The 26,410-nt window shown below is 38.8% G+C and overlaps 1 protein-coding gene across 9 annotated transcripts in view; it reads right to left on the minus strand.

Moving 5' to 3' along the window:
• Nucleotides 1-22,652, minus strand: part of LOC134821461 (uncharacterized) — a 90,554-nt gene extending 67,902 nt beyond the window's left edge. For 3 of the 9 annotated variants that reach the window (XM_063832210.1, XM_063832209.1, XM_063832208.1), the window contains exons 1-16: nt 22,613-22,649; nt 12,442-13,158; nt 8,731-8,814; nt 8,412-8,462; nt 7,023-7,084; nt 6,790-6,893; nt 6,471-6,536; nt 5,905-5,962; nt 5,696-5,780; nt 4,467-4,657; nt 4,198-4,263; nt 3,873-3,971; nt 3,512-3,625; nt 3,165-3,362; nt 2,802-2,960; nt 2,458-2,551 (exon numbers count right to left, since the gene is read on the minus strand). In XM_063832210.1, the coding sequence (XP_063688280.1) occupies nt 2,458-2,551; nt 2,802-2,960; nt 3,165-3,362; nt 3,512-3,625; nt 3,873-3,971; nt 4,198-4,263; nt 4,467-4,657; nt 5,696-5,780; nt 5,905-5,962; nt 6,471-6,536; nt 6,790-6,893; nt 7,023-7,084; nt 8,412-8,462; nt 8,731-8,814; nt 12,442-13,158; nt 22,613-22,643 (2,179 nt within the window). In that variant the 5' untranslated portion in view covers nt 22,644-22,649. Of the gene's footprint in view, nt 1-2,457; nt 2,552-2,801; nt 2,961-3,164; nt 3,363-3,511; nt 3,626-3,872; nt 3,972-4,197; nt 4,264-4,466; nt 4,658-5,695; nt 5,781-5,904; nt 5,963-6,470; nt 6,537-6,789; nt 6,894-7,022; nt 7,085-8,411; nt 8,463-8,730; nt 8,815-12,441; nt 13,159-14,919; nt 15,030-22,612 lie in introns of those variants that run through there. The other 6 variants (XM_063832207.1, XM_063832206.1, XM_063832205.1 and 3 more) reach the window with 2 other exon arrangements.
• Between the last annotated feature and the right edge of the window lie 3,758 nt (nt 22,653-26,410).

Genomic DNA, 26,410 nt, shown 5'->3' on the forward strand with positions numbered 1-26,410 from the left:
CTGGATAACATGACCAACATGTCGGTAAACTTACCCTGAATAACATGACCAACATGTCGGTAAACTTACCCTGAATAACATGACCAACATGTCGGTAAACTTACCCTGGATAACATGACCAACATGTCGGTAAACTTACCCTGAATAACATGACCAACATGTCGGTAAACTTACCCTGAATAACATGACCAACATGTCAGTAAACTTACCCTGAATAACATGACCAACATGTCGGTAAACTTACCCTGAATAACATGATCAACATGTCGGTAAACTTACCCTGAATAACATGACCAACATGTCGGTAATCTTACCCTGAATAACATGACCAACATGTCGGTAAACTTACCCTGAATAACATGACCAACATGTCGGTAAACTTACCCTGAATAACATGACCAACATGTCTGTAAACTTACCCTGAATAACATGACCAACATGTCGGTAAACTTATCCTGAATAACATGACCAACATGTCGGTAAACTTACCCTGAATAACATGACCAACATGTCGGTAAACTTACTCTGAATAACATGACCAACATGTCGGTAAACTTACCCTGAATAACATGACCAACATGTCGGTAAACTTACCCTGAATAACATGACCAACATGTCGGTAAACTTACCCTGAATAACATGACCAACATGTCGGTAAACTTACCCTGAATAACATGACCAACATGTCGGTAAACTTACCCTGAATAAGATGACCAACATGTCGGTAAACTTACCCTGAATAACATGACCAACATGTCGGTAAACTTACCCTGAATAACATGACCAACATGTCGGTAAACTTACCCTGAATAACATGACCAACATGTCGGTAAACTTACCCTGAATAACATGACCAACATGTCGGTAAACTTACTCTGAATAAGATGACCAACATGTCGGTAAACTTACCCTGAATAACATGACCAGCATGTCGGTAAACTTACCCTGAATAACATGACCAACATGTCGGTAAACTTACCCTGAATAACATGACCAACATGTCGGTAAAATTACCCTGAATAACATGACCAACATGTCTGTAAACTTACCCTGAATAACATGACCAACATGTCGGTAAACTTACCCTGAATAACATGACCAACATTTCGGTAAACTCACCCTGAATAACATGACCAACATGTCGGTAAACTTACCCTGAATAACATGACCAACATGTCGGTAAACTTACCCTGAATAACATGACCAACATGTCGGTAAACTTACCCTGAATAACATGACCAACATGTCGGTAAACTTACCCTGAATAACATGACCAACATGTCGGTAAACTTACCCTGAATAACATGACCAACATGTCGGTAAACTTACCCTGAATAACATGACCAACATGTCGGTAAACTTACCCTGAATAACATGACCAACATGTCGGTAAACTTACCCTGAATAACATGACCAACATGTCGGTAAACTTACCCTGAATAACATGACCAACATGTCGGTAAACTTACCCTGAATAACATGACCAACATGTCGGTAAACTTACCCTGAATAACATGACCAGCATGTCGGTAAACTTACCCTGAATAACATGACCAACATGTCGGTTAACTTACCCTGAATAACATGACCAACATGTCGGTAAACTTACCCTGAATAACATGACCAACATGTCGGTAAACTTACCCTGAATAACATGACCAACATGTCGGTAAACTTACCCTGAATAACATGACCAACATGTCGGTAAACTTACCCTGAATAACATGACCAACATGTCGGTAAACTTACCCTGAATAACATGACCAACATGTCGGTAAACTTACCCTGAATAACATGACCAACATGTCGGTAAACTTACGCTGAATAACATGACCAACATGTCGGTAAACTTACCCTGAATAACATGACCAACATGTCGGTAAACTTACGCTGAATAACATGACCAACATGTCGGTAAACTTACCCTGAATAACATGACCAACATGTCGGTAAACTTACCCTGAATAACATGACCAACATGTCGGTAAACTTACCCTGAATAACATGACCAACATGTCGGTAAACTTACCCTGAATAACATGACCAACATGTCGGTAAACTTACCCTGAATAACATGACCAACATGTCGGTAAACTTACCCTGAATAACATGACCAACATGTCGGTAAACTTACCCTGAATAACATGACCAACATGTCGGTAAACTTACCCTGAATAACATGACCAACATGTCGGTAAACTTACCCTGAATAACATGACCAACATGTCGGTAAACTTACCCTGAATAACATGACCAACATGTCGGTAAACTTACCCTGAATAACATGACCAACATGTCAGTAAACTTACCCTGAATAACATGACCAACATGTCGGTAAACTTACCCTGAATAACATGACCAACATGTCGGTAAACTTACCCTGAATAACATTGATGACCAACATGTCGGTAAACTTACCCTGAATAACATTGATGACCAACATGTCGGTAAACTTACCCTGAATAACATGACCAAGGTGCGCCTGGTCAGGGTGATGTAGAGGCGTAGCAGACAGAACTGATTGTAGTAGACACGGTAGACTTCCTATGTGCTGAAATGTTGGGTTTGTTATTCTGCAGTCCGAACATGGGAAATATGCCTTTAATCAGGGGACATGATAAACGACCGAGTAAGTTTTTGAAGTAAAAAAAAGGAAAAAATCGACGTTCGAACTCATTGATTGTACGTTATACGAACAGTTTTAGTGTACCAACTATAATATCACGAGGTCAAAGACCCTGTGATCTCACATATATAACACAAATTTACTAAATCATTAACAAATTCTCGTATAAACTGACCTCGCGAGGTTGCTGCAGGATGTTGCAGAGGTCGGGGAGAGCAGGGGGTTCCTGCAGGAACGTCATGAACTCTCCAACATTGTGAAGTCTGTTGAACTCCTGGTGGGCTGCTTTCCTTCCGTTCAGATATTCCTCGTACTGCTGGATCAGTTCAGCTGACTACGGGAGAGCTGTTGCTTAACTTTATTCGTGTAGTTAAGGATTGTTTGGGGAGCAGTTTTCAGAAAAACGTGCTGGTTAAAATAATCCATGATTTAAATTTCTGATAGACTCCAGAATCGAGATGGAAACCAAAATAACCACATGCAAAGGTAAATCAGAATATAAAAACAATACCCTGTCCATACTAAATAGCTGACTCACGTTCTCGCGGTACACCTCGCCGATACTGTAGATATAATAGGGCAGGTTGGGCGAGGTGTTGATTAGGGGCACCCGACTGATGGTCAGACTCTTGAGGACCTTGTTGGTGATGTCGGAGACCTCCTTGATGTTGTTGAACATTTTCTCGTGTTTTTCTGGAGCGATGAAGTCTTTCTTTTTCAGTGGCAGCAGGTACCGCTGCGAGAGGTTAGTTCTTTAGAACAAAGATGCACAAAAATATCTGAATATTAGAGTGATAAAGTCAGGTTAATCATAGCTAATAAACAGAGTTTTTATAACTTTTACTACCGTTAATTTTGTAAGATTAAATTTCCCCTTCTCTTTACCTCGATACCGAATTTGAGATCGGTGAGGTAGTGATCCTCACTTCTGATCAGGTCCTGGATCGCTTGTTGTCTCTTTTGTTCCAGAGGAGGTAAAGTCTCCCAGTCCAAAACTACCTGTATATCACTCAGGTTAGCCAAGTTAAAAAGTATGAGTAAGTTAATCAGATGGATAGTGCTGGATAGTCGAGTATGACCTACAAAGAGCCTTACTAGCGTAACTTAACAATCCTTCTGATAGGTTGGCTTTAGAACCGTAAATAAGAGTCCTAACATGATGACGTCACTTCCACAGGGTGAACTTGGATCAGTATTTAAACTTAAAATAATTAATGTAAGAGAAAGGGCAGAATTGTGTACATACCGGAGGTAAACTAGTGTGGTCCTTGTCTTTAGCTCCGTTCATGAGATCGGGCGTGTAGCAAGGGTTGGACAGCATATCTCGTGGAGCTTGTTGTACCACCTGCGGATAAGGTTAGAGGTTGATCATCACAATATGCAATGTATCTAAGATAAACCGTTAAAGAACGCGAACTATATAATATACTAATATATAATAAGATACTTGTACTACAAGATATATTAACTCAGCATGATAACAAATGGGGATATACTAGAGAGCTTGCCACCCCAAGGGGTATCTTCCATGCAGAGATAGAAAGCATATCAATCTATAGATCAGGACTTACCATTTCGACTGAGTCACCACACTGTCGGAGCAGTTTGCTAACATAGGCGCAGGACAGGTCGCTCACCTAAAGGAAATGAACGACTATGTCAAAGGATTTCATTTTTAATATAATAAAATCTAATGCTTTGGCAGCATATATTAAAGCAAATTATAGAAAGTAGACTTTTCTTCTCCCATAGGATATTTTAGATGACGTCTAAAAACTAATTAACTAAAAAGAAGACAACTTCTCAAGGGAGTATAAAGTTGACAAGTTGATGTGTGCACCTCTTTCCCATTGACAGCAAGAATCATGTCCCCTTTGAGGAGGCCCCCAGCAGCTGCCGGACCACCGTTTTCCACACTCGTCACTATGACGGGGCCATCGCTGACAACTGCGAAACCGAGCCCCTTCGCGTTGCGCTGGATTTTAACAGGTCGCTTGTCCGCCGCCAGAGAAATCTTGTTTGTGCTCACGACTGCAGGAATTTGGAGGAATTTGAGTAAAAGCAACTCATCAATAGAATATCAACTGAAAAATAACTAAAATACTGATATAAATTAAAATTTTTAGGGCCAGGGCTGTTACTGATATCGTATGATGCTCAAATATAAGCACAGAGGAACGTCTCCAGACCAGTCCAGGTTCCTTAAAATGCATTTGTCCAAAGTTGAGATTCTGCGTAACATGATATGTACAGAATAGAGCCAAATGCCGGAAATTAACTAGTCCAGTTCTTTTGGGTTTTACGGACTGAGATCAAACTGTAGACAGGAAAACCTTTGCGGGATTTGAAGAGAACACCCATCACTCCAAGAAGTTTTAAGTATTTGACGAAGCCTCTCTTTCCCTTAAACTCGACAGCTAGAGTAAATCATTCAAGTGAGTTTGGATTCTGAGAAACATTCTAATATTCCTATTTCTCTATAGCATCCTTGATTCTGGAGCATGATTCTAATTCACAGCCAGTCTTGTGACCAGTACGTGGGATAAGATATGCTGATCGTACGTGCTTATTAAAGTCTTCTATCATAGAGATTGGAGGAGGGAACAGGTGCCCGAATAACTGCAATAATTGCAATCAGTGTTACCCCTGCCACCTGATAATCGTAAAACCGTTTATCTGTAGGTTTGTCAGGCATTAAGTTAATTTTTACAGCCCTCATCAGTCTTAGAAGGTAATTATGGGAATTTCTCAGAATTCCTCAAATTCTAAGGTTGATAAAGAGGAAATATGGAACCAACTGGAATAAAAAGGGTCGTGGCTGGAGTCAATAAGTGGTGAATCGTGTAAAGAGCACGGCCATTATAGAGCACGACCATTATAGTAGTCTCGACAATGACGTGGTGCATTAACGGGGAAGCCCCCGTACTTATCCCTCCTTATTCTTAACAACCTCTTTATACTATGGGCAGCCAAAAATCTTGTTTAAAAAAATAATCTGTCTTATAAATGTTAGGTGATTACATATTGCATTTACAATAACAAACGTTTTCGTAATTTATGCAAACCCACCGTGATTCTTGACAGGTTGAACGCAACGAATGTTGCTCCTCTCAGCTTCAAGGTCATCAAGAAGATAATACCAACCATTTACTGACTGCAAAAATATCACATTTCATAATCTTCGATATGTGGTGGATATAAACCTACACACTTTGTTAAAAACGAATTTAGAAACATGTCAGTTTAAGAACAAGGAACGTAGTTAAGAAATATTATACCGTGTTGGGTTTGGCATATTCGTCGATTGAGAAGGACATTCCTCCACAAGAGTAGTCCCTGAAAAAGGTTTTATTGATGAAATCACGCTCAAATATCAAAAGCTCTTGAATAGCTTGCAACTTTTCTAATTTTTATGTTGCAAAATCCAAAATGCAGAAAATACACGGCAAATTATGTGATTGTGCAGTCAGCGCAACTGAATGATCCGCACTATTGCTGCGAATTTCCCCGAGTAAATACCATTTAGTAAATAAATACCATTTAGTAAATACCATTTAGTAAATATCATTTAGTAAATGACCCATAGTTTGATACGTTAAACCCCGATAAAAACGTATTTCCAAATCTCACGATCAGTCAACCGTCTGTTGTCAATATCGTTCCTTCAATCTAGCGTTATATTAGCCGTAATGGCGGCAGTGGCGTAACGAAGGGCCCCGCTGTGCGGGGGGCGCCATCTTAGGTGGGCGACAACAGGCAACGTTACACCACCGAATGGTGGACGTAGCCGGTAGCATCTTTACTTAGGTATCGAGGTAGAGCACTAACAGACAAGCTCACTTACTCAACATCCCCCTGATTCCAGAGTGACACAAGCAGTCTCTGCGAACTGTCTCCTTCTTCAATCTTACTGTGGAAATTTAGTAGTTGAAGAAAACTAGGATGTTTAACTTTTAACAATTAATACACTGTGAGTGCTTTCAAGTATGTTAATAAAAATCTGACTTTCATCATTAATTGGAAACAAACTGTATTCCTCAAAAGTTGTAGGCAAAATCTCACGATTTTCATGGTATGGTGATTTTACTTACTTAACACTTTCGCTAAAAAAGTCGTGATATGAGATGAAAATTTACACAAGAATACATAAAATTAAGACTTACACGAGGAAGGTTTCTCTGAAAGCAGGCTCCTTTGTGTTGGTAGCTACCTTTGTCTGGTGCTCCACTAGAGGTACACCTCCTTCCCCACTCGGGATCAAGGAAATCTAGTGATGAAGTTGTTAGCTTAGTTCTGATATTAATTTTGAACTTAATCAAATGGTTTAAAGAAACATGTATTCAACTTAACACAATGGTTAAGAGTAAGTTAAATCGTAAAATAACAGTTTGTTTACCTTAACATAAGGGTTGGAAGATGTGTCCGAACTCGGCACGTGAACATCGCATGCTTCAAGAACTGAAAACAAAACATTTTACAGCTTCTATGACATGTAACACACATCATAACGTATAATACACACTTCACAGTAGAGACTCTGATCTTATATATTATTGTGTTATTGTATCAAATAATCTTAGTGACGACAGAACATGTTAACCACAATAACAGCGCGTTAAGCAACGCGCCGAAATGATCAATTATGGATATTGTAAATATCCATTGTAATTGTAATCAAAAGTGGGTTCCAGATTAATGATCCTACATGGCATTATATTGATGATATACAATTTATCATTAAATTGAATGTAGAAGATTTGTTGTACGATTAAATTGATATCAAGTATCAAACATTATCAATTAATTCAAATTAACTTAATATTCCATGCTATCCATCAACGTAAGAAATGACACGCTAAGACTTTAATCACAGAAAATGACATCGCGCGTTCCGTCAAGTCAGGAAATTTTTCCTGTGTTTAAGCATGCACCAACGCTCGTAGCATGGCATAAATAGTCACGGAAATCGGACGTATTTTTAATAATGCCCACCATTCTGCATAAATTTCATTAAGCACTGTGTGCACATTATGTCTTATTAGTCATTTCATTAGAAGCGCACTACACACCAAGCGCAGTACACTACGCTGGCCACTGAAAAGTAGAGAACAGGTGGCGCGTGAAGTTCAGTTCTTACTCTCCGAATTCAGAACATTTACAGTAGTTAACAAAATATCGAATCAAATTTCTCGGGAAATTAGCATTTTAAAAACGTCACATTTTCACACCGCAAGTAAATTAGCCACACGGAATGTCAATACCTCTCGGTTCACCTCCACTCCACACAGTTAAAAGAACACTGCGTGAGGTACATTGCACTTTAGATCGAGGTATTGGACCCTGGCAAATGCAATCCAATTATCTAGCAACCGACTAGATCTCGACAGGTTTTAGACATGTTCTTAGCTCCTTCAAGTCAAGTCTGACAAGGTATGACGCAAATACTTAAATAGAGCGAGCTGGAGCAAGTCAATATGGAACATCATGTAATAACTGCACCTTAATTGTGATCATTACAAATCATTTGCAGCCAGGGTTACGCCTACGGTTGCTAAGAACAGATGCCAGATCTGTAGCAGAATAATCTGGAGAGCAATTCTGTAGAATTATAACTTTATAGGTAAGGTTATAATTACCTAACTACCACGACTTGGAAGATGCTAACTTATTTGACACGTGACAGTTGGCATGTTATTTTATTGGTCCCAGGGAGTAACTTAAGCTATGTAACTGCACAATATTGGGAGTAGACATTTAGTTTAGTATTGTAATTTATTTTACTCACTAGATACAATGAGAGAATCAGAGTCGTACGATAAAGCTAGTCTTAGCTTTCCTGAAATTATTATAAGTTGTAATGATATGTTGGATAGGCAGTATAGTAAAACCCGATGCCTGTCATTATAATTATTTTAAGTTAATTTAACGTTAGGTAGTCATGAGTGAATAAAAAAGTTTTCTATCAGATGATACACAATTTGAAGACAATTATGAGAAGTTTTAAGTTGTTATCAAATCACAAAAGCAAAATAATGTTATTATTGGAATTCATGCTTGATAATCATAATATTGTTATTCACTTTTATTTTACAAACTTATCGTACCTTTATTCTCGGGCGGGGCTACATTTTCGGATGATTTGGAGGAGGCAACGGATGTTTCTTCTTTTGATGTTTCAGTTAAACTTTCTGAAATTACAGAGAATATTTAAAGGGAATTGTTTCAAACTTTACTTTATTTTCGAGGTGAAGATATTTAGGTTTGGGCCTTTAGAGAATGTAAGGGTTGGGTAGAATGTAAGGGTAGGGTAAGATGTTTTGTTTCTGGTAGGATATAATTTCATGCGAGAGGTGGGGTTAAATCTCAGTAGGTTAAAAATGGTGCACCGTTTAAAATTATTTCAACGGATAAGGAGAGAAAATTAATCTATTTATAACATAACATGGGCTTTAAGAAACTGAGGTTGTGGGCACTTTGATGACAATAAGTATTATAAAATTGGCTACCTTAATTTAAGGGGAAATTCCATCTATGGCTGATGAAAATGTTAATTAACTCCATATATGTAGATGAGTGACTATAGTAAAAATCCGAATTTAGGTTCGTCAATATCTTTCCAGCAGTTTCCTATTTTCTTCTAATAATCTGAGTTAGCATTAACCTGCCTCAGCAGTCGTCTAAGATTTTAATCGTACAATATTAAACAGGTCAATATATTCCTCCTTTTGTCTTGCCAAGTTTAATCCGATCGTTAGGTCTGATAACTCCTGGACGTCCAGACAAACTAGGCAAAGAACAATAGACAATGTTCTCTCCTTTACATTACTAGAGAGCTGCTAATAACTGCTCGCTCTCTCTAGCACAGCACACTGATAAGATCCCATGTGACAGCTCTCTCTCTCTCTCTCTCTCTCTCTCTCTCTCTCTCTCTCTCTCTCTCTCTCTCTCTCTCTCTCTCTCTCTCTCTCTCTCTCTCTCTCTCTCTCTCTCTCTCTCTCTCTCTCCTCTCTCTCTCTCTCTCTCTCTCTCTCTCTCTCTCTCTCTCTCTCTCTCTCTCTCTCTCTCTCTCTCTCTCTCTCTCTCTCTCTCTCTCTCTCTCTCTCTCTCTCTCTCTCTCTCTCTCTCTCTCTCTCTCTCTCTCTCTCTCTCTCTCTCTCTCTCTCTCTCTCTCTCTCTCTCTCTCTCTCTCTCTCTCTCTCTCTCTCTCTCTCTCTCTCTCCTCTCTCTCTCTCTCTCTCTCTCTCTCTCTCTCTCTCTCTCTTCTCTCTCTCTCTCTCTCTCTCTCTCTCTCTCTCTCTCTCTCTCTCTCTCTCTCTCTCTCTCTCTCTCTCTCTCTCTTTCTCTCTGAAGTTGGCGTGTGCTGTGCTACTAACAAACAAATTTAGATGCCGTTTTGTTGATTGTGATAATCTCAAGCTCTCAAGATGTTATCATTGTTAAACTATAACTGTGAAATCGCCAGAGAGCTGAAGACAGGCCTTAATATAAATCACTGGAGCTGGTGTATAATTAACAATTATACAAATGTGTCGTGTACGTGTAGAGCCTTGGAGACCTGACTTGAGAGAGAGAGAGAGAGAGAGAGAGAGAGAGAGAGAGAGAGAGAGAGAGAGAGAGAGAGAGAGAGAGAGAGAGAGAGAGAGAGAGAGAGAGAGAGAGAGAGAGAGAGAGAGAGAGAGAGAGAGAGAGAGAGAGAGAGAGAGAGAGAGAGAGAGAGAGAGAGAGAGAGAGAGAGAGAGAGAGAGAGAGAGAGAGAGAGAGAGAGAGAGAGAGAGAGAGAGAGAGAGAGAGAGGGGGTGTGAAAATCAACCGACATACACCATACACAGTGGGTTATTATTGACACTCTTAAAAGGTTGTCTCAATGACATTAAAATATTAATATAATGCCACATCAATGTTACCCACAGCAACTTACTCACTCTAGTCAAATTCTCCTTGTCAATTAAACATTATACCCCATTACTCCTGCACGTGAACTTGCCAAATAAAAACGAAGGTAATAGTTACACGGGGTTTCCATGAGCGTATATTTTCGCGTATTCGTATACAGATCCGCAGATGTTATGCTCTGTCCGTCTACGATCGTGGCAGGGTAGACAGTAAAGTGGCAGGGTAGACAGTAAAGTAGAGTAGACAGTAGGGTAGACCGTAAGGTAGGGTAGACAGTAGGGTAGACAGTAGGGTAGACAGTAGGGTAGACAGTAGGATAGACAGTAGGGTAGACAGTAGGGTAGACATTAGGGTAGACAGTAGGGTAGACAGTAGGGTAGACAGTAGGGTAGACAGTAGGGTAGACAGTAGGGTAGACAGTAGGGTAGACAGTAGGGTAGACAGTAGGGTAGACAGTAAAGTAACCAGAAGGATTTCCGAAGGGGTATCATCCATGCTGTCAAGTATCCGGTTCCTAGGATAGGTAGTACCGGCTTATCCTGCCTGATTATCCCTTAAATTGGGGAGCCAGCTTTACATAAACCGTTCATCAGTTCATGTGTTTGACGACTCCGCATGACATTTAAAGATAAGGAATAATAATGATAATCATTCCGCAGGATGGTTTCCGGTTGTTTATTAATTAAGCTGTGTTCAGGTTAGGTTAGATCAAGACGGTTATGGTATAGTGAAGTCACGTGACCTGTGTTTTGGAAGCCAAAATAACGACATTATGATGATATTATGGAGCCATCTGCCATCCTGATGGCTTTTTTAAGAACGTGTTTTCTTTAGAAAATGCTATAGAACATGCTTAGCTATCAATGCATTAGGCAGTCCCAGGAGGAAATGAACTCAATCAGACGCTTGATCTGGCGACAGGAATAATGATCAGAATATTCTGGAAAAAGTCTGGAGTTCACGCAAACCGAAGATTCCTCACGCATGAACACAAATAGTTAGTTTTACCGTGTTGAAAGTAGTGGCAGATTGTCATGCCGACCTCCAGGGGGCCCGTAACCTAATAAAGCAGCTCAAATTTTCAAACCGGCAAGATTGCATAGCGAACTGTTCCCAGCTCTGATATTATATAATAGGTGCGCAATATGATGTGTCCTAGTGTACGTACGTGGGTATTGTATTTGTACAATTTGGAACATTTCTATGAGTCTCCAGAGATGGTATTTAAAGTAGTGTAACACATATTTGGGATTATTTGGGCGTTGTAAGGTTTACAACAACGGTCTTGCTGTACTGGGAACACTGAGTACTTGCACAGTTACAAAAGAACAATACCATGCTATACATTACACGTGATTGAATGCAATCGGTCTTACCAATAAAATAAATAAAAATACCATATATATTTTCTCTTACAATTTATATGGGTTAAATTAAGACAATTATAAAACTTCAGGATAGCTTAGTTTTGTCTATTGTGTATAAAATATAAGGTTATACACTCTGTATATAACAGTTAAATATTCTTACGAACGGAACTCTCATTTAGGAGTCTGTTTCTCTGTTTTGAATATTTACTATAAACTTTTGTTGAAAGAAATGTTCAACTCAGTCTGAGACCGGGCACAGTAAGTAAGACCAGAACATAGTAACACTATCAGTGAAATATAACAAAATTTGGATTTAACAAGGCGAACACGAACAGGTTTCACAGTGCAAATGTATCTTGATATGCGCTGCCTCACACTACAGAGAGACTAAATGCACTGTGCGCATCACGCGATTGTATATTGTGCACGTTGTAAACTCGCGCACAGAGAGATGCATGCAGTGCTCACAAATTCTCACATACAAAATATTTCGTGCACATACGGACAGACAGACAGACAGACAGGCAGACACATACATGCATGTTATCTCACCATCAATGTTGATGGGCACATCCGGATTCCTCGCAGCACCAGCTGCCAGTACCATCCCCAGAGGGTCGGTGGGCTCATTGTTGCTCACAAGAGGGGTCATGAACTCCTCACTTTCATTAGAGATCTGAGTGAGATCACCACCATCAACTTCTGTTAAAGTCACATCTGCTGGGGCCACAACTGTAGGAGTCGGGGTCGGTGTCACATCAGGATCCTTGCAGGGTACTAGATCCTCCAGAAGCTGGTCAGTGCGAGGAGGGGTGTCCGGAGGGTCTAATGTCACTGAGGGTACAATCACAGATGGTGTCACACACGGTGGTGTCGGGTGTTGGGGGTTAGTAGGTGAGGCCTCTGGAGCAGGCATATCACCGGCTGGATCAACTCGCTTAACAGAGTCACCAGCCGGGAGCTTACTATCAGGTGCAACACGTGCAGCTTCAGGAGGAGAGGAGGAGGCAGTTTTTACTTGTTCAACAGCAGATTTTGCAGGCTTCGCGGCGGTTTGTGCAGGTTTCACAGGTTCTGTGGGGTTTTCAGGTTTCGCAGGTTGTATAGCAGGTTGTGCGGGTTTTGCAGGTTGTTGAGAGAGTCGGGCAGGGGTGGGTTCTGGCACAATCTCGGGAGGGCTCGCTACAATCTGGAGGGGGCTGACACTCACATTAGGAGGGGCCGCACTCTCACATGTCACGCTCTCGCTCTGCACTTCCACGTTCTTACCTTGAGGTGAGCCGGGTCAGAATGAGGTCAAAGTGGGGTCAAAGTGGGGTCAGAATGGGGTCAAAGTGGGGTCAGAATGGGGTCAGAATGGGATCAAAGTGGGATAAAAGTGGGGTTAGAATGAGATAATAAGGAGGTTAAAGTGGTGTTAAAGAAGTATGGGGCACCAGGGAGAAACAAGGGTAATAGGGAAATTCAGGTTTTTCAACTTTCAGTCAAAATTTGTGGGCCTTTTAAAAGCCAACGTTTATTTGAATATTGACTTTATCAACAGGCTTTGTCTTAAATAATTAATTATTCAAAACAAAGTCACCATCATCTCATTGTATTGATCGCCATGGAAAAGGAGCGCAAAGTTTCAATTCTATTTTAATCAGAGGAGCATACCATAGCTCTTCTTAACAGAGAATTACAGTACACATGCATACACGCTGAGTGCACGGTAGCGGCTTACATGTTAATTTAAAGAGCTCTCTACACTACTAGGCTGACAATGTATTATAACACAGCCTCCTAACCTACCAATTTCCCTTTGTACATAAGGCGAGCGTAATAGGATCATTCAATATAGTACGCTATATAATTCCTTATATAAAGGAATTATACACCGTGATATAACCTATATTATGGTATATAATTCATTATCCGGTATATAATTCATTTATCCGTATCGACTATCGTATAGCATTGCCCCCGTATTATGCAATTATCTATTCAGAAATAGTGAGACAATGCAATTCACCGTTTCACAACGTCTACTAGTTCTATATTTTGGAAGAGCGGGGCAAGCTGTGAATTGAGTGTATAATTATGTTTATAATTATGTTTATATTTATGTTTATAATTGTGTTTATAATTATGTTTATATTTATGTTTATAATTGTGTTTATAATTATGTTTATAATTATGCTTATAATTATGTTTATAATTATGTTTATAATTATGTTTATAATTATGTTTATAATTATGTTTATAATTATGTTTATAATAATTGATATCAACTATAGTATTCAACAAGCACGCGATTCTTAACAATTGCTCTGGAAGGAATTGGTGACCCAGTTCTGGACAAAGTGGCCACAAATTTGTGCATCACAAAAACATCAATTATGAAATTTTCAAAATTCTTAATCATTATTTTCCTATTTTTTGCAAATCCTAAGCTTTAGCTATATTGATTCTCAGACATTCTTTCTTGCTTAAGAAATTGCTATTTTAAGAAATTTTAAATTCACAATTTTATAACCAATAGAAAGACTTAAACCGTTCAATCATAGAGCCAAACTAAGGGCATGTAATTAACATTATCTAAACGGGTAACTTGAACCCATTACAATGCTTTACTTGATATGATCTACACTACTACACTATTAATTATTGATCTTAACTTTGTAACCAGCCATTTAAAGCAGTAAATGATTGTGCAGTTGTGCATTGTGCAACAGCGGTCGGCCAATTCAAAGGATTCAATACAAAGTATCCGAATATTGTAAAATCCGGATTGGAGTATTGTTTATGATTCGCATTGTTGTAATGTATTCTGTGTAAAATTATCTTTATCCCGGTTACTGCGACAAGTAAAAATGCTCTTATTAGGAAAAGGAGTTTACTCCTATCCGAATACTAGCAGTACTTTGTATTAAAAAATCGTTAAAATAGAACAGTAAACCTTGCTTGAACTTACACTGTTACACTGTTACACCCCCAGATAATAAAGTTCGCGATACAAAATATTTAACTCTAAGGATTCCTGTAACTTACACTGTTTCTTGTACCCCTTCTTCTTACTCCTGTTAGCCCTTTTTGGCCGTTTCTTGGGCTGATAGGTGATCCATAAAACCCCGAACACTGTCGACATATTGTGCAGACCTCGAACTATTATATTATATTGCGGTTATATTACAGCGTGTTTAAGGGAAATTTAACCGTTTATCATTTATAAATGATCTTGAAAATCTACGTTCATCTTTGGTTAAAATCAAAGCTCACAACAGCGTTGAGTTCTGAGATAACAACAGGAGCCCTCCGTACAGGCACACGAAAAGTGGGTTAAGCATTTGGGAAGCACGCAACCAACCCCGGCTAAGAAAAGTAAGAACTAATCAGTAAAGGTAGCTCAGTTCTAGTCTCAGGGAAAAGATGTAGAGTCGGGTGTTTGCCCGTGTTAAACCGGGCTGTCAGGCAACAGACTAACAGAGCGCTGCTGTCTGCTAGTGGCAGTATCAAGGTAGTGTCAGACTCTGTGTGTGGCAGTATCAAGGTAGTGTCAGACTCTGTGTGTGGCAGTTGCAAGGTAGTGCCAGACTAGTAAAAGTGGGGAAAATGAGCCGACAAGGATTTTTTTGTGTGCACGGGAAATGCTCTGAACTGCACAAATTTCAACACAACAATACGAGTACACTGTAAAATTAGAGAGTGAAACTCACCCTCTATCGACAGAAATAAAACGAAAAATGGTAAAAAACAACTTGTTTGCAGGGTCAGCTGTCAACGAACACCGGGCTACCAAATATATGGAATATGGAATATGGAATATGACAGTCAACCAATAAGCTCTGAAGAGAGTACATTCTTGAAATAACGAGAGAGTGTATTTGTCTTTTTAAAAATAAATTCGTCTGGTCTTACAGGACGAAGGCATTTGTTAAACTATGTCGGGCGAGTCTTTGCAGTGGAATTTTAGTGCTTCGCTAATGATTCCAGCACTGTTCAGGAAATGTTCAGTTTCAGAGGTCCTCAAAAAACTGAAGTTGGAGAAGCTATTGTTAGAGTTTGCACGTGTCAGATGTCACGTGACAATCCTGAAATAAGGGTGGAGTGGAAAGAATGCAATAGAACTTCTCAGAACTTTTTCCAATTATGGGAATTGGTAACATACCATAAAATAGAACGCTGAATGTCACAAGGAAAACTTCAAAATTGCATTCCAATAATTGATGTTAACCTGATTTTTCGGAGGCGTCAGGTTATTTGGCACGTATTTTTGAAATAGAGATTATGTAACATTTCTAAGAAAAAATGTAAGCTCAGATTATTGAACTTCAATAAAATGTTATCTTCAATAATTGAAGGTAACATTTTACAGAAAACTATGTAAGCTCAGAAACGGGGATTAACAAGAAATACAGATTATTGGTAGCACAAAACATGTTACATCCCATGATCACCGTCATACCTTTCACAGGAAACGGATTTCAGACAAGGAAACAAACACTAAAAATAAAACACAGAGTCCAAATGCAAAGCGGGCAATGCGAACAGCATATAATGCAAAAATCCGGGGAAAAAAGCCATAAAAATCATCACCCTTTTGACTAGCTTAATTCTCGCTCACACATGCCCAAATTGTCAGCGTTAACAGTCGTAAAAGATGTATTACATGCTATGCATATTATTCCAATTAGTAAAAATTAATCTGGTTAATCATAGTTCCACCCTGAGAGAGGAATGGAATGAATGCTTTCGTTTGGAGCACAACTTTCAGATTACTGAAGCAGTCTGCATTTTTATGTTTTGACTTCGATTTTAAAGATAAGTTTTTAACCTGAAAAGTAAAAAGAAAGAGAGAGAGAGGTGATAATGCGACTGAACAACCGAATGGAATGTCAGCATTCTCGGGGATGATCATCGTGCTACATAAGATAATATCTTTGCAACATTCATCTAGCAGGCAAAGACCAAAGTTACAAATTAAAGCACTATATATATTCGACCGAATGCCTGTGCTGTTGTATATACAGAGTAGTCACTAGGGGGGGGGGGGGGGGGGGGGTATATATAATCATGACCCCCCCTCCCTCACTAGTCAGTACCTAGTGCTGTTAGTTTGAAGGAGGGTCTGTGTTTGTCGGAGGCGGCACCACTTTCTTTGAAAAGTTGCTTGAGTTTTTGATTGGTTAACTGTTTATGATGCTGTAAGCTGATAGGTTAATTGCTGTCATGCGTCAAAACAAAGTAGCACCGCCGCAGAAAAACTCGGGAAAGTCAACAACACTGAGAATACTATAGCTAATTATCAGTTTGTTCAGCGTACCACAAAGGACTACTGAACATTCCGATATTGTACAAGCTTACGTAAATCATGATCCTACGGGAAAATACCAGGATTTTCATTGGATATTATTGAATAGTGACCGTATTATTATAATATTGACCATATTTTAATATTAACACTATAATTACCAGATATCAAGGAGTAACGAACAATTCGGCTACTGATCACATGGCATCAAAAGTCTCCATGAAAACGTGACGACAAGCGGACAAACACACCCGTTGCAATAATTCATCTGAAATCCTAGGAAATACAAATTCGCCTAAGCAGTGAAGCAGCATTCCATCTTGCTTTGATACGAAACTTAGCAGCAAGCTGATAAATGGGAACAAAACTGCAAGACTAAGTCTAATGGGAGTTGTGTAATTGTGAGATTTCCATATGTCAATTGACACTTCAAAGTTCGAAAGCCATACATTGACCCAAACATTCTGTACGTACATAGATATTGCTGTTCACTTGGCTTGGAATTCTGTACTTGACTACTTGATGAATTTGTACTGGGCTATAAAAAATAGAGTCTTTATATAAATCAAATACAACATTTGAAGACAAATCATCAGTAATGTTGGTTAAGCGAATCATGAGTCAGTTGAGAGAGTCAGATGTAACAACGTAACAGTTAAAAACATCAGGATAAAACTGAGCCTATTTTAAGAAAAGTTTAGAAAGAAAGTATGACGTTTGTTCGTGGACATTAATCCTTATACCTGTCTTAGGGGTTTTTAATGCGTGGGAATCACGTCTTCAAGATGAAACTCAGCCAATTTAAGACAGTTTTACTGTAAACTATCGTTTGGATGCTCACCGATCCTTCAACTTGTCTCAAGGGTACTAACTGCGTGGGAAATACAAAGTGAGCGGGTTAAAGTGAGCGGGTTAAAGTGAGCGGGTTAAAGTGAGCGGGTTAAAGTGAGCGGGTTAAAGTGAGCGGGTTAAAGTGAGCGGGTTAAAGTGAGCGGGTTAAAGTGAGCGGGTTAAAGTGTGCGGGTTAAAGTGAGCGGGTTAAAGTGAGCGGGTTAAAGTGAGCGGGTTAAAGTGAGCGGGTTAAAGTGAGTTACAAAGTGGGCGGGTTAAGATCCCTGATTCCCAAAATCTCCTCTCTGAAGGTTTTTGACAAACAATGACTGAGAATTATATGCCTAGTTTTCCAAGAATACGATAATATGAAAGCCAACTGAGTAAACGAAGTTACTTGAGTAGTTCTGTAGTTAAGGAGAGAAAAATCATTAGCACGCTAAAGGTGAGAATTTTTGTGATCAGCACAAATTGGACTAAAGATGTTGTGTCCGTGAATAAAACGCGGAAGAGAGACACAACTATGTACTAATAGCAGAAAACAAGTCCTACAGTTTAGCCTGAGCCAATTGTAAAAAACTGAGTTATTAAAAAATTATTGCGTCTAGACCAAAAAGTGTCATATTTTTGAGACGGACCTTTTACTTCACGGCATACGTAAACTCTTGGGCGACATCAATAAAACAACTCTTTAAATTAGCACAACACAACAAATCTGTAACATTCTTTGAGAATTATGACTTCTTATTACTTTATTATATGGCTTAGGCCGATTTTTACAGGAATTTTCAGTAAAATTTCCTGTTTTAATTATTGTAAACAAAACCAAAGTAATGAAGCAAGTTATAAAAGTAGGCCAGGAAGACGTATTATATAATGAGGCCAGGGTTGCACTGTCCCAAGACATTAACGCTACGCATATCTTGTGCTGTTGACAGCAAACTTTATTAATCGTTCAACGTGCGATTAAAGGAGTAAAATGATTGATAATTTGTAAATTATAGTTCGTGATGTAATCTAAAAACAGTAAGGACCACGCTATAGAGAGTAGCACACTGCCGGACCACGCGGCAAAACAGCAGCTATTAAACGGACACAGAGCGCACTTTCATCTACTGAATCCTCAGTTCTGACAGCGTTCCCATACCAGATCCAGCTCTGAAGGGCTTGTCTTCACAGCAGAGAGAGAGAGAGAGAGAGAGAGAGAGAGAGAGAGAGAGAGAGAGAGAGAGAGAGAGAGAGAGAGAGAGAGAGAGAGAGAGAGAGAGAGAGAGAGAGAGAGAGAGAGAGAGAGAGAGAGAGAGAGAGAGAGAGAGAGAGAGAGAGAGAGAGAGAGAGAGAGAGAGAGAGAGAGAGAGAGAGAGAGAGAGAGATAGAGCAGATGGATGAGAAAAGAAACAAAATACTATCAACCCAGCCCACCAAGCTATTATAAAGAGCAGCACACAGCTCATTACTGGACCAATAAGAGCAGGATTAAAGAAACCAGAGAGCAGCCGGACAGCGAGAACAACCCAAATACCGTGATACGTATCGTGAAATAAATGCGCATGATTAGCATCGCACGAGTATTATATAACTTTATATAACATGTACTGTATCCCAGAGCGGGATGGATGCAGGACTGTAATAATAATGGCTTGTCAACAGTTTCGGGGGTCACGTGACCAGCTAAACGGAGGACATGCATAATGTCACCATATTAATATACGTGACGACACATGGCGTCGTTTTGCTAAATGTGACGGACGTTATCGGTCGGTGGCACTTCATTAGGGCAGATTTTCCGAATATTTGGGAAACAGGAAATAGAAAAGCAACAATGAGCAAGGAATTATCTAGAACATTCTCGTTTCGCATAATAATGTTTTTTTCTAAAATTTACAATTGTACGTGCACGTAAATAGTTCGACCGATCAAAGGAGCGTAGTAACTATAATTAGGGATTTGAGTAGTTTCATGAAGGCTGCCCGGAAAATGACCATTTTAACTTTCCTCGTATAAATACGGGGGATATTCGGAGAGGTGCTGAATGAAGTGCTAGAGAGAGCCATGTACTCGAGCAGAACACAGGTTCCCTAATTCTGAGCATGTCGTACTGGCTGGGTGTCATGTGCCGCTCAAACCCAACTGGCACGAGTCTTTTTATTGTTTTCTTATTCACAAATTATTCTGTTTGTATGCTATGCTCTTTCTGTGTCATTGCTTTATTTATGATTTGTGTTGATTGTGCGCCGTGTTACGGTAAACCATGCAGTTCATTGCTGAATTTGAAACTTTGTTGGTACATATTTTCCAGAGAGCCCGCAAACACCATCAACCACTGCCATTCTAGGTCAGCAGAGGGATTGTCAGCTCTTTAAAATCCTAAATTCCACACTAAAATCGTCACAACGACTAGTCAAATAATGGGTTATTTAGCAGATACTTAATTTAATGGTAAAGTAATCAAGCGAGGAAGTGGGGATAGGCGGGGGATAGGATCCGCTAAGCTAGACTATGGAAATCAGACGTCACCGATTTTTAGGATATACAAATATTTATGAATTATGATTCCCTTACGTCGGTACTCGCTTGTAGTGAGTTTGGTATACTACTAAGTGGTTGGTTTTAACTATGGTATTAATCACAACAATATGGTGTAACGATGTATCGTAATATAATCAGGGTAATAACGGGTATGAATTGGTAACCGTATACATTATACATTATACATTATACATTTGCACTGTAAATTGTAAAAGTTTACTGTATTAGTTACCATTTCCGAAAGTGTTATTTGGTGTGGATTCATTATACCCAACTATTATTAAGATTATTGTGGCCCCCTTTATATCATTAAACAGGGGCCGCAACCAGTGGCGCAACAAAAGCCCATTGTGGCCTACACGACCATTCACAAAGTTACAAGATGATTTTAAAGATACACAGAATTTATGTGGTGAGGAGTGTTTTGGTAGCGTAATTCGGAGCTGAGTCTCCTCTGTACACGAGCCATGTTTAAAGCTCTCTCATCAACTGTACTCGACTGTAAGGAATTAATATATTGAACTTTTTAATTCACTTTGTAATTGTTATTCTTCCAGTATAAGTAATACATTTTCGAATCGTGTAAATGGTAATTATGTTAAAATGGTAAACATCTCCTGTCCGCAGCTTTTGCAACAAGCTGTAATAATTTATATGTTTATCCGTGCCATTTTACTGACACCACGGCATCAACTTTAACGCTACTTTCCGCAAAAACCGTAAAAGATATACAACTGAAACTTTTTTGACTGGGCCTAATGCTTTAATGGCCTCCAAATCAGCATGAAAAAATAAAAAATTGGCCAAGATATAGAAGTTTTAGAGCCCCAAATTTGGACCTCCAAGTGGTGTAAAAAACGCGAATTAAATAGATAATAATTATTTTAGTCTCTTGAGTCTTGACACCATTTAAGGGTTATACGGGTTCCTGCTAGTTATGTTCGAATGGTAAGTATGTCCTGTCCGCAGCTTTCGCAACAAGCTGTAATAGTTTTGAGTTTATTAGGATATTTATGCTTTTAGCATATTACAGATCCCAGTCATTACAGTGCCTGAGATTAGAGCGTGACCCAAGCTGGGCGGCTTTTATTACTTCATTATTAACAAAATATCACATAGTATGTATGTATTATTGTGTTGTAGGAATATGATTACAATATGATACCGAGTGTTATAGGAAAATATAAGAATCTTGACTTGTGCCATTGTAGTGATACTTCTCTTTGAAAGAAAATGAATGTAGGATTATTGTAGTTAATGTTTTTTGTGCGTAACTTATAACTAGGTTTTACTAATAAAATGATTCATTCGAAAGTTCGAAGAATTTGCAGAATGGATAAGATTGATAGTGATACCTAATCGTTCTGAGTTTTCGTGTTTTGCTGTGTTATTTATAAAATATCCCAGTCGAATATAGACCAGCTGTATTATGAGCTGCTGTAAATAAAGCCGCCCATTTACGTTTTGGCAAGGCTTTATTTACACACTTAATCATTAACTAACTATTATATAACTAACTATTATATAACTAACTATAACATGATTCACGTTATACAATAATATTATAATTTTTTTTCTTGATTTATTAATATTACCGGGGTAAGCACAGGGCTCCAATGCTCTATCTTACAGCGGTCACGATCTTACCATTAGTGATATTGACCACGCCCCCCTACGAAGAAGAAAGACTTAACAATATTATACTCAGTAGATATATTGTGTGATATCAAGATCAAGAGTGTAGGGTTCCCAATAAAAGGGTCCCAATTAGGGTCCCAATTAGGGTCCCAATTAGGGTCATAAGTATTATCACCAACTTAGCAAGAGACTTTGGGACCAGAAACTGATCCGGCCCCCAAAGAGGGGTCAGATCACGTCACCAATCAGTGACGTACAATTAGTGATGTGATCCATGGATTGAATATAATTGACCTAGAAATGGGCTAGATCTGGGGTAGATCAGCCCATGTCAGTTTATTAACTTACCAACAAGTTTAATCTAAAGAAAAAGTTGGCTAATTAATTAAAAATAATATATATATAAGTAATTAAATAAATTTTAAATGTACATACCCTCAGATGTTACGGGGTTTTCACTTGTCATTTCCCATCGCCTAACAGAGGATTAAGGGTTAGTATCGTCATTATAACAGAACATCTTTATCCACAAATATTATTCTGAACATAAATTAGTATTACTACTTACTATAAAACTGACAGCTGTAACTGGCACTACGGGTAGGGCGACGATGCGAAGAAATATAACACCAGGCTACAGCAGGGCAAACGGAACCTAGTAACCAGTAACCTAGTAACCAGTAACCTAGTAACCAGGGTAACACACCTAGTAACCAGTAACCTAGTAACCAGGGTAACACACCTAGTAACCAGTAACCTAGTAACCAGGGTAACACACCTAGTAACCAGGGTAACACACCTAGTAACCAGTAACCTAGTAACCAGGGTAACACACCTAGTAACCAGTAACCTAGGGGTTCCACAAAATCAAATCTCCCTAACGCTGGGGTGTACTAACGCAAATGGCAGAAAGGAATGATAGCGCTATTGCCCACAGCTCACTGTTGGATATGCAAGATTATGGGTATAGTAATACTATAGGGTCGGCACCTGATCATGCATAAACTAGAAATTAACAGATCATGCCTATATCAGTTCCCTTTCCACCACTGTGACGACCCAAAAACCGTTTAATAATTCGAGTGGAAATCGAGTGAGCTCTAATGTGTACTCACAGAGTGTAGTATTAACTACGTCCCACTATTCGAAATAAAAGGGAACTTATTTCTAATATTGTAGTGGGTCAAAAAGTGTCATTTCTTGAACAAATAAAAAGTACGAATGATGGGTCCCGGTAATCTGACAGCTGTAACTGGCACTAAGGGTAGGGCGACGATGCGAAGAAATATAATACCAGGCTACAGCAGGGCAAACGGAACCTAGGGGTTCCACAAAATCAAATCTCCCTAATGCTGGGATGTACTAACGCAAATGGCAGAACGGAATAATATTGCCCACAGCTCACTGTTAGATATGCAAGATTAAGGGTATAGTAATACTATAGGGTCGGCACCTGATCATGCATAAACTAGAAATTAGCAGATCATGCCTATATCAGTTCCCTTTCCGCCACTGTGACGACCCAAAAACCGTTTAATAATTCGAGTGGAAATCGAGTGAGCTCTAATGTGTACTCACAGAGTGTAGTATTAACTACGTCCCACTACTCGAAATAAAAGGGAACTTATTTCTATTATTGTAGTGGGTCAAAAAGTGTCATTTCTTGAACAAATAAAAAGTACGAATGATGAGTCCCGGGTGATTATTTGGAGCAATGTCTGTATAAAGGGCTCGTACACCTCGTGATACAAGGAAAACAGTAATTAGCTTGTCCAATGTTCCAATTGATCTAGAGGCGAATAAGTTTAAATACTATATAATATCAGTTATATCATATTATACTAGACGTTTTACTTCAAGTACTACTTTCACGATTTTTTCATTCAGATATAATTTGGAGAATCTCGAGAGTGAACAGCACAGACTATAAAAATTAATTAATAGAGTCACATACCGCCTCTTACAACTTGCCCAATTTCCTAACCGGGTACCACTACCATGATTATTTGATTAAAAGTGACGGTTCATATGCTGATTTCTGGTCACGAGACCACGTCATGAAGGAACTGTCCAGTATCCGAGAAGTCCTGACGTTTGTGACATTCCATCGAGCGATATTACGGCGAACAGTAACAGTTCAACATAATTCTACCTAATATCTAAATAATATCTAAATAATGCTCAAATGTGCACCTTAAAATCGGCTTTCACTTAAACGCCTTTCACAATTACAATTGACGTGACCAACTTTCTTTGAAGACCTCAAAATTTCGCAGAAAATGTGGTCGGTTATGTCGAATATGGTGTTAAATGGTTTATGGTTATAATTCGAAACACACCTCACTCATTGTGGTCCGATCAGTGAGTTATGGTGCAAAGATCAATTTCATTATACAACTTGAACAACTCAACCTAACACTCATGCCTGTAAATATAATGCATGGTAAAATATAGACCAAGCAAAGAAATAAATGGAATGTCAAATTGCCGTATGGTCGGCCCATGGGAACGTAGTAAAATACTGTGTTTCGTTTTGTATTGTTTTGCATGTACTGTGTACACTGTACACAGAATCGTAAATACAAAATACCAACACTGGAAACGATACATGTTTAAATTCTTCCTATTTCTTATTTGGTTGTAAACACACTTTTGAACTTTTAAAGATTTATTGGTTTGAACTTTGACGGCCTCTTTCTTGTTAAATATCTAGAAGTTTCGGTCCTTTCGTTCAATATGTCTCATTGATCATTCAAACTCGACCACAACTGTATATTGTAAATGAACAATGTAATGAAATGGCTATTAGGACCTTTCTAAAAATGAACCAAATGTTTAGAGACTAAACTAGCTAATTAGAAATGATCTCACTAAGAATCTACATCACATCTTTCCTTCTATTCACAAACAATCTTTGATTTATGATAAACTAAGAGTGTGTAATATTCACAGTTCGGGTAATAAAATCCCACAACACTGACTTCCTGTCACAAAGATTTGTCGAGTGCTATTGAACGTGGGTATCATTTTACTTGTATTATATTATATTATATTATATTATATGATTTGTATTATATTATATAATCTGCTCACTTCAAGAAAAGTGCACGAATTTGCATTAAGTAAGCCAACCAACGAATAGCACGGCCACTAATTGTCAAATGTCAGATCAAGCACCTCCCACAACCCGTAATTGGGCGGTTGATCAACACAAGTTCAATGGTAAAGTCGCAGTACATGATATGTATATCTTGAACTTTGAAGCCGTAGATGTAGCTTCTAGCTATTTCAATGTCATTCCCGCTGCCAGCTGCGCAGTGAAGCCATGTTGAAAGCACAACTATGTTGTGATCACGTGTCAGACATTAATCAGGGTGGGAGATAATTAGTTGAAGCGGAAAAAATTACGGGATAAGTAAATCAAGGGAGTGAATGCAAGGATAATTGATACAAACATATATAATTAATATAAATATGAATATTAATTATCATTGCCAGCTGGGTAAATATTTAGCATACCTAGTAAGATAATCAAGTTGAGATCATTAATGGCTTTGTAAACTTTTGCAACTTCCTCAAACAATGCTACACTATCAGTCTATCACGTTGTGTTGAATGATTTAAGTTTCTATTAAAATCAGTCTAAGAGTCTTTCACTCCCTGATAAACGGTAAACTGTGAGTTAAGACTTTTCGACAGCGTGATGAAATTTTGGTCCAAATTTGTAGTTTCAAACATTTCGGTATTAAATGTCTAATTCCCTTATTTAAATAAAAATAAAGCAATTGCAAAAAGACAGACACAACCACGAGTCTGCTGCATAGCTGATCTTATTGGACTGGGTCAAGGTGTTATTGACAACACAGTGTTTTTAAACCGTTTTAAGTGTCCTTAAAACCCAATTATTCCATACAATTTTGAGAGTTCAGCCTGGGACTAATAGTTGGAAAAAATATGAGGTTGCAACTATCAAAACGAGGCTTAAGTCACAAGCTAAGAGAGTAATATAGTCCCTATTAAGTATTAGACTAGGCAAACACGAAGCTGGGTGCATGCGACTGCCGGACGCCGTCGTGCCGACTGAAAATCGCCACCTTGCTTAATTTCATGCATTCGTGTATCGGCGTGAAAAGCAAAACATTTTCAGAATGAAAAAGAGATACGTTAATACCTTACTGGACATTTATAAATACAAAAAATTGTGTAAAAAGGGCTGGTGAAGCCGTAAAGATG

This window comes from Bolinopsis microptera, chromosome 9, assembly GCF_026151205.1.
Source record: "Bolinopsis microptera isolate Bmic1 chromosome 9, MBARI_Bmic_1.0, whole genome shotgun sequence".
In the NCBI taxonomy this organism is placed as follows: Eukaryota; Metazoa; Ctenophora; class Tentaculata; order Lobata; family Bolinopsidae; genus Bolinopsis; species Bolinopsis microptera.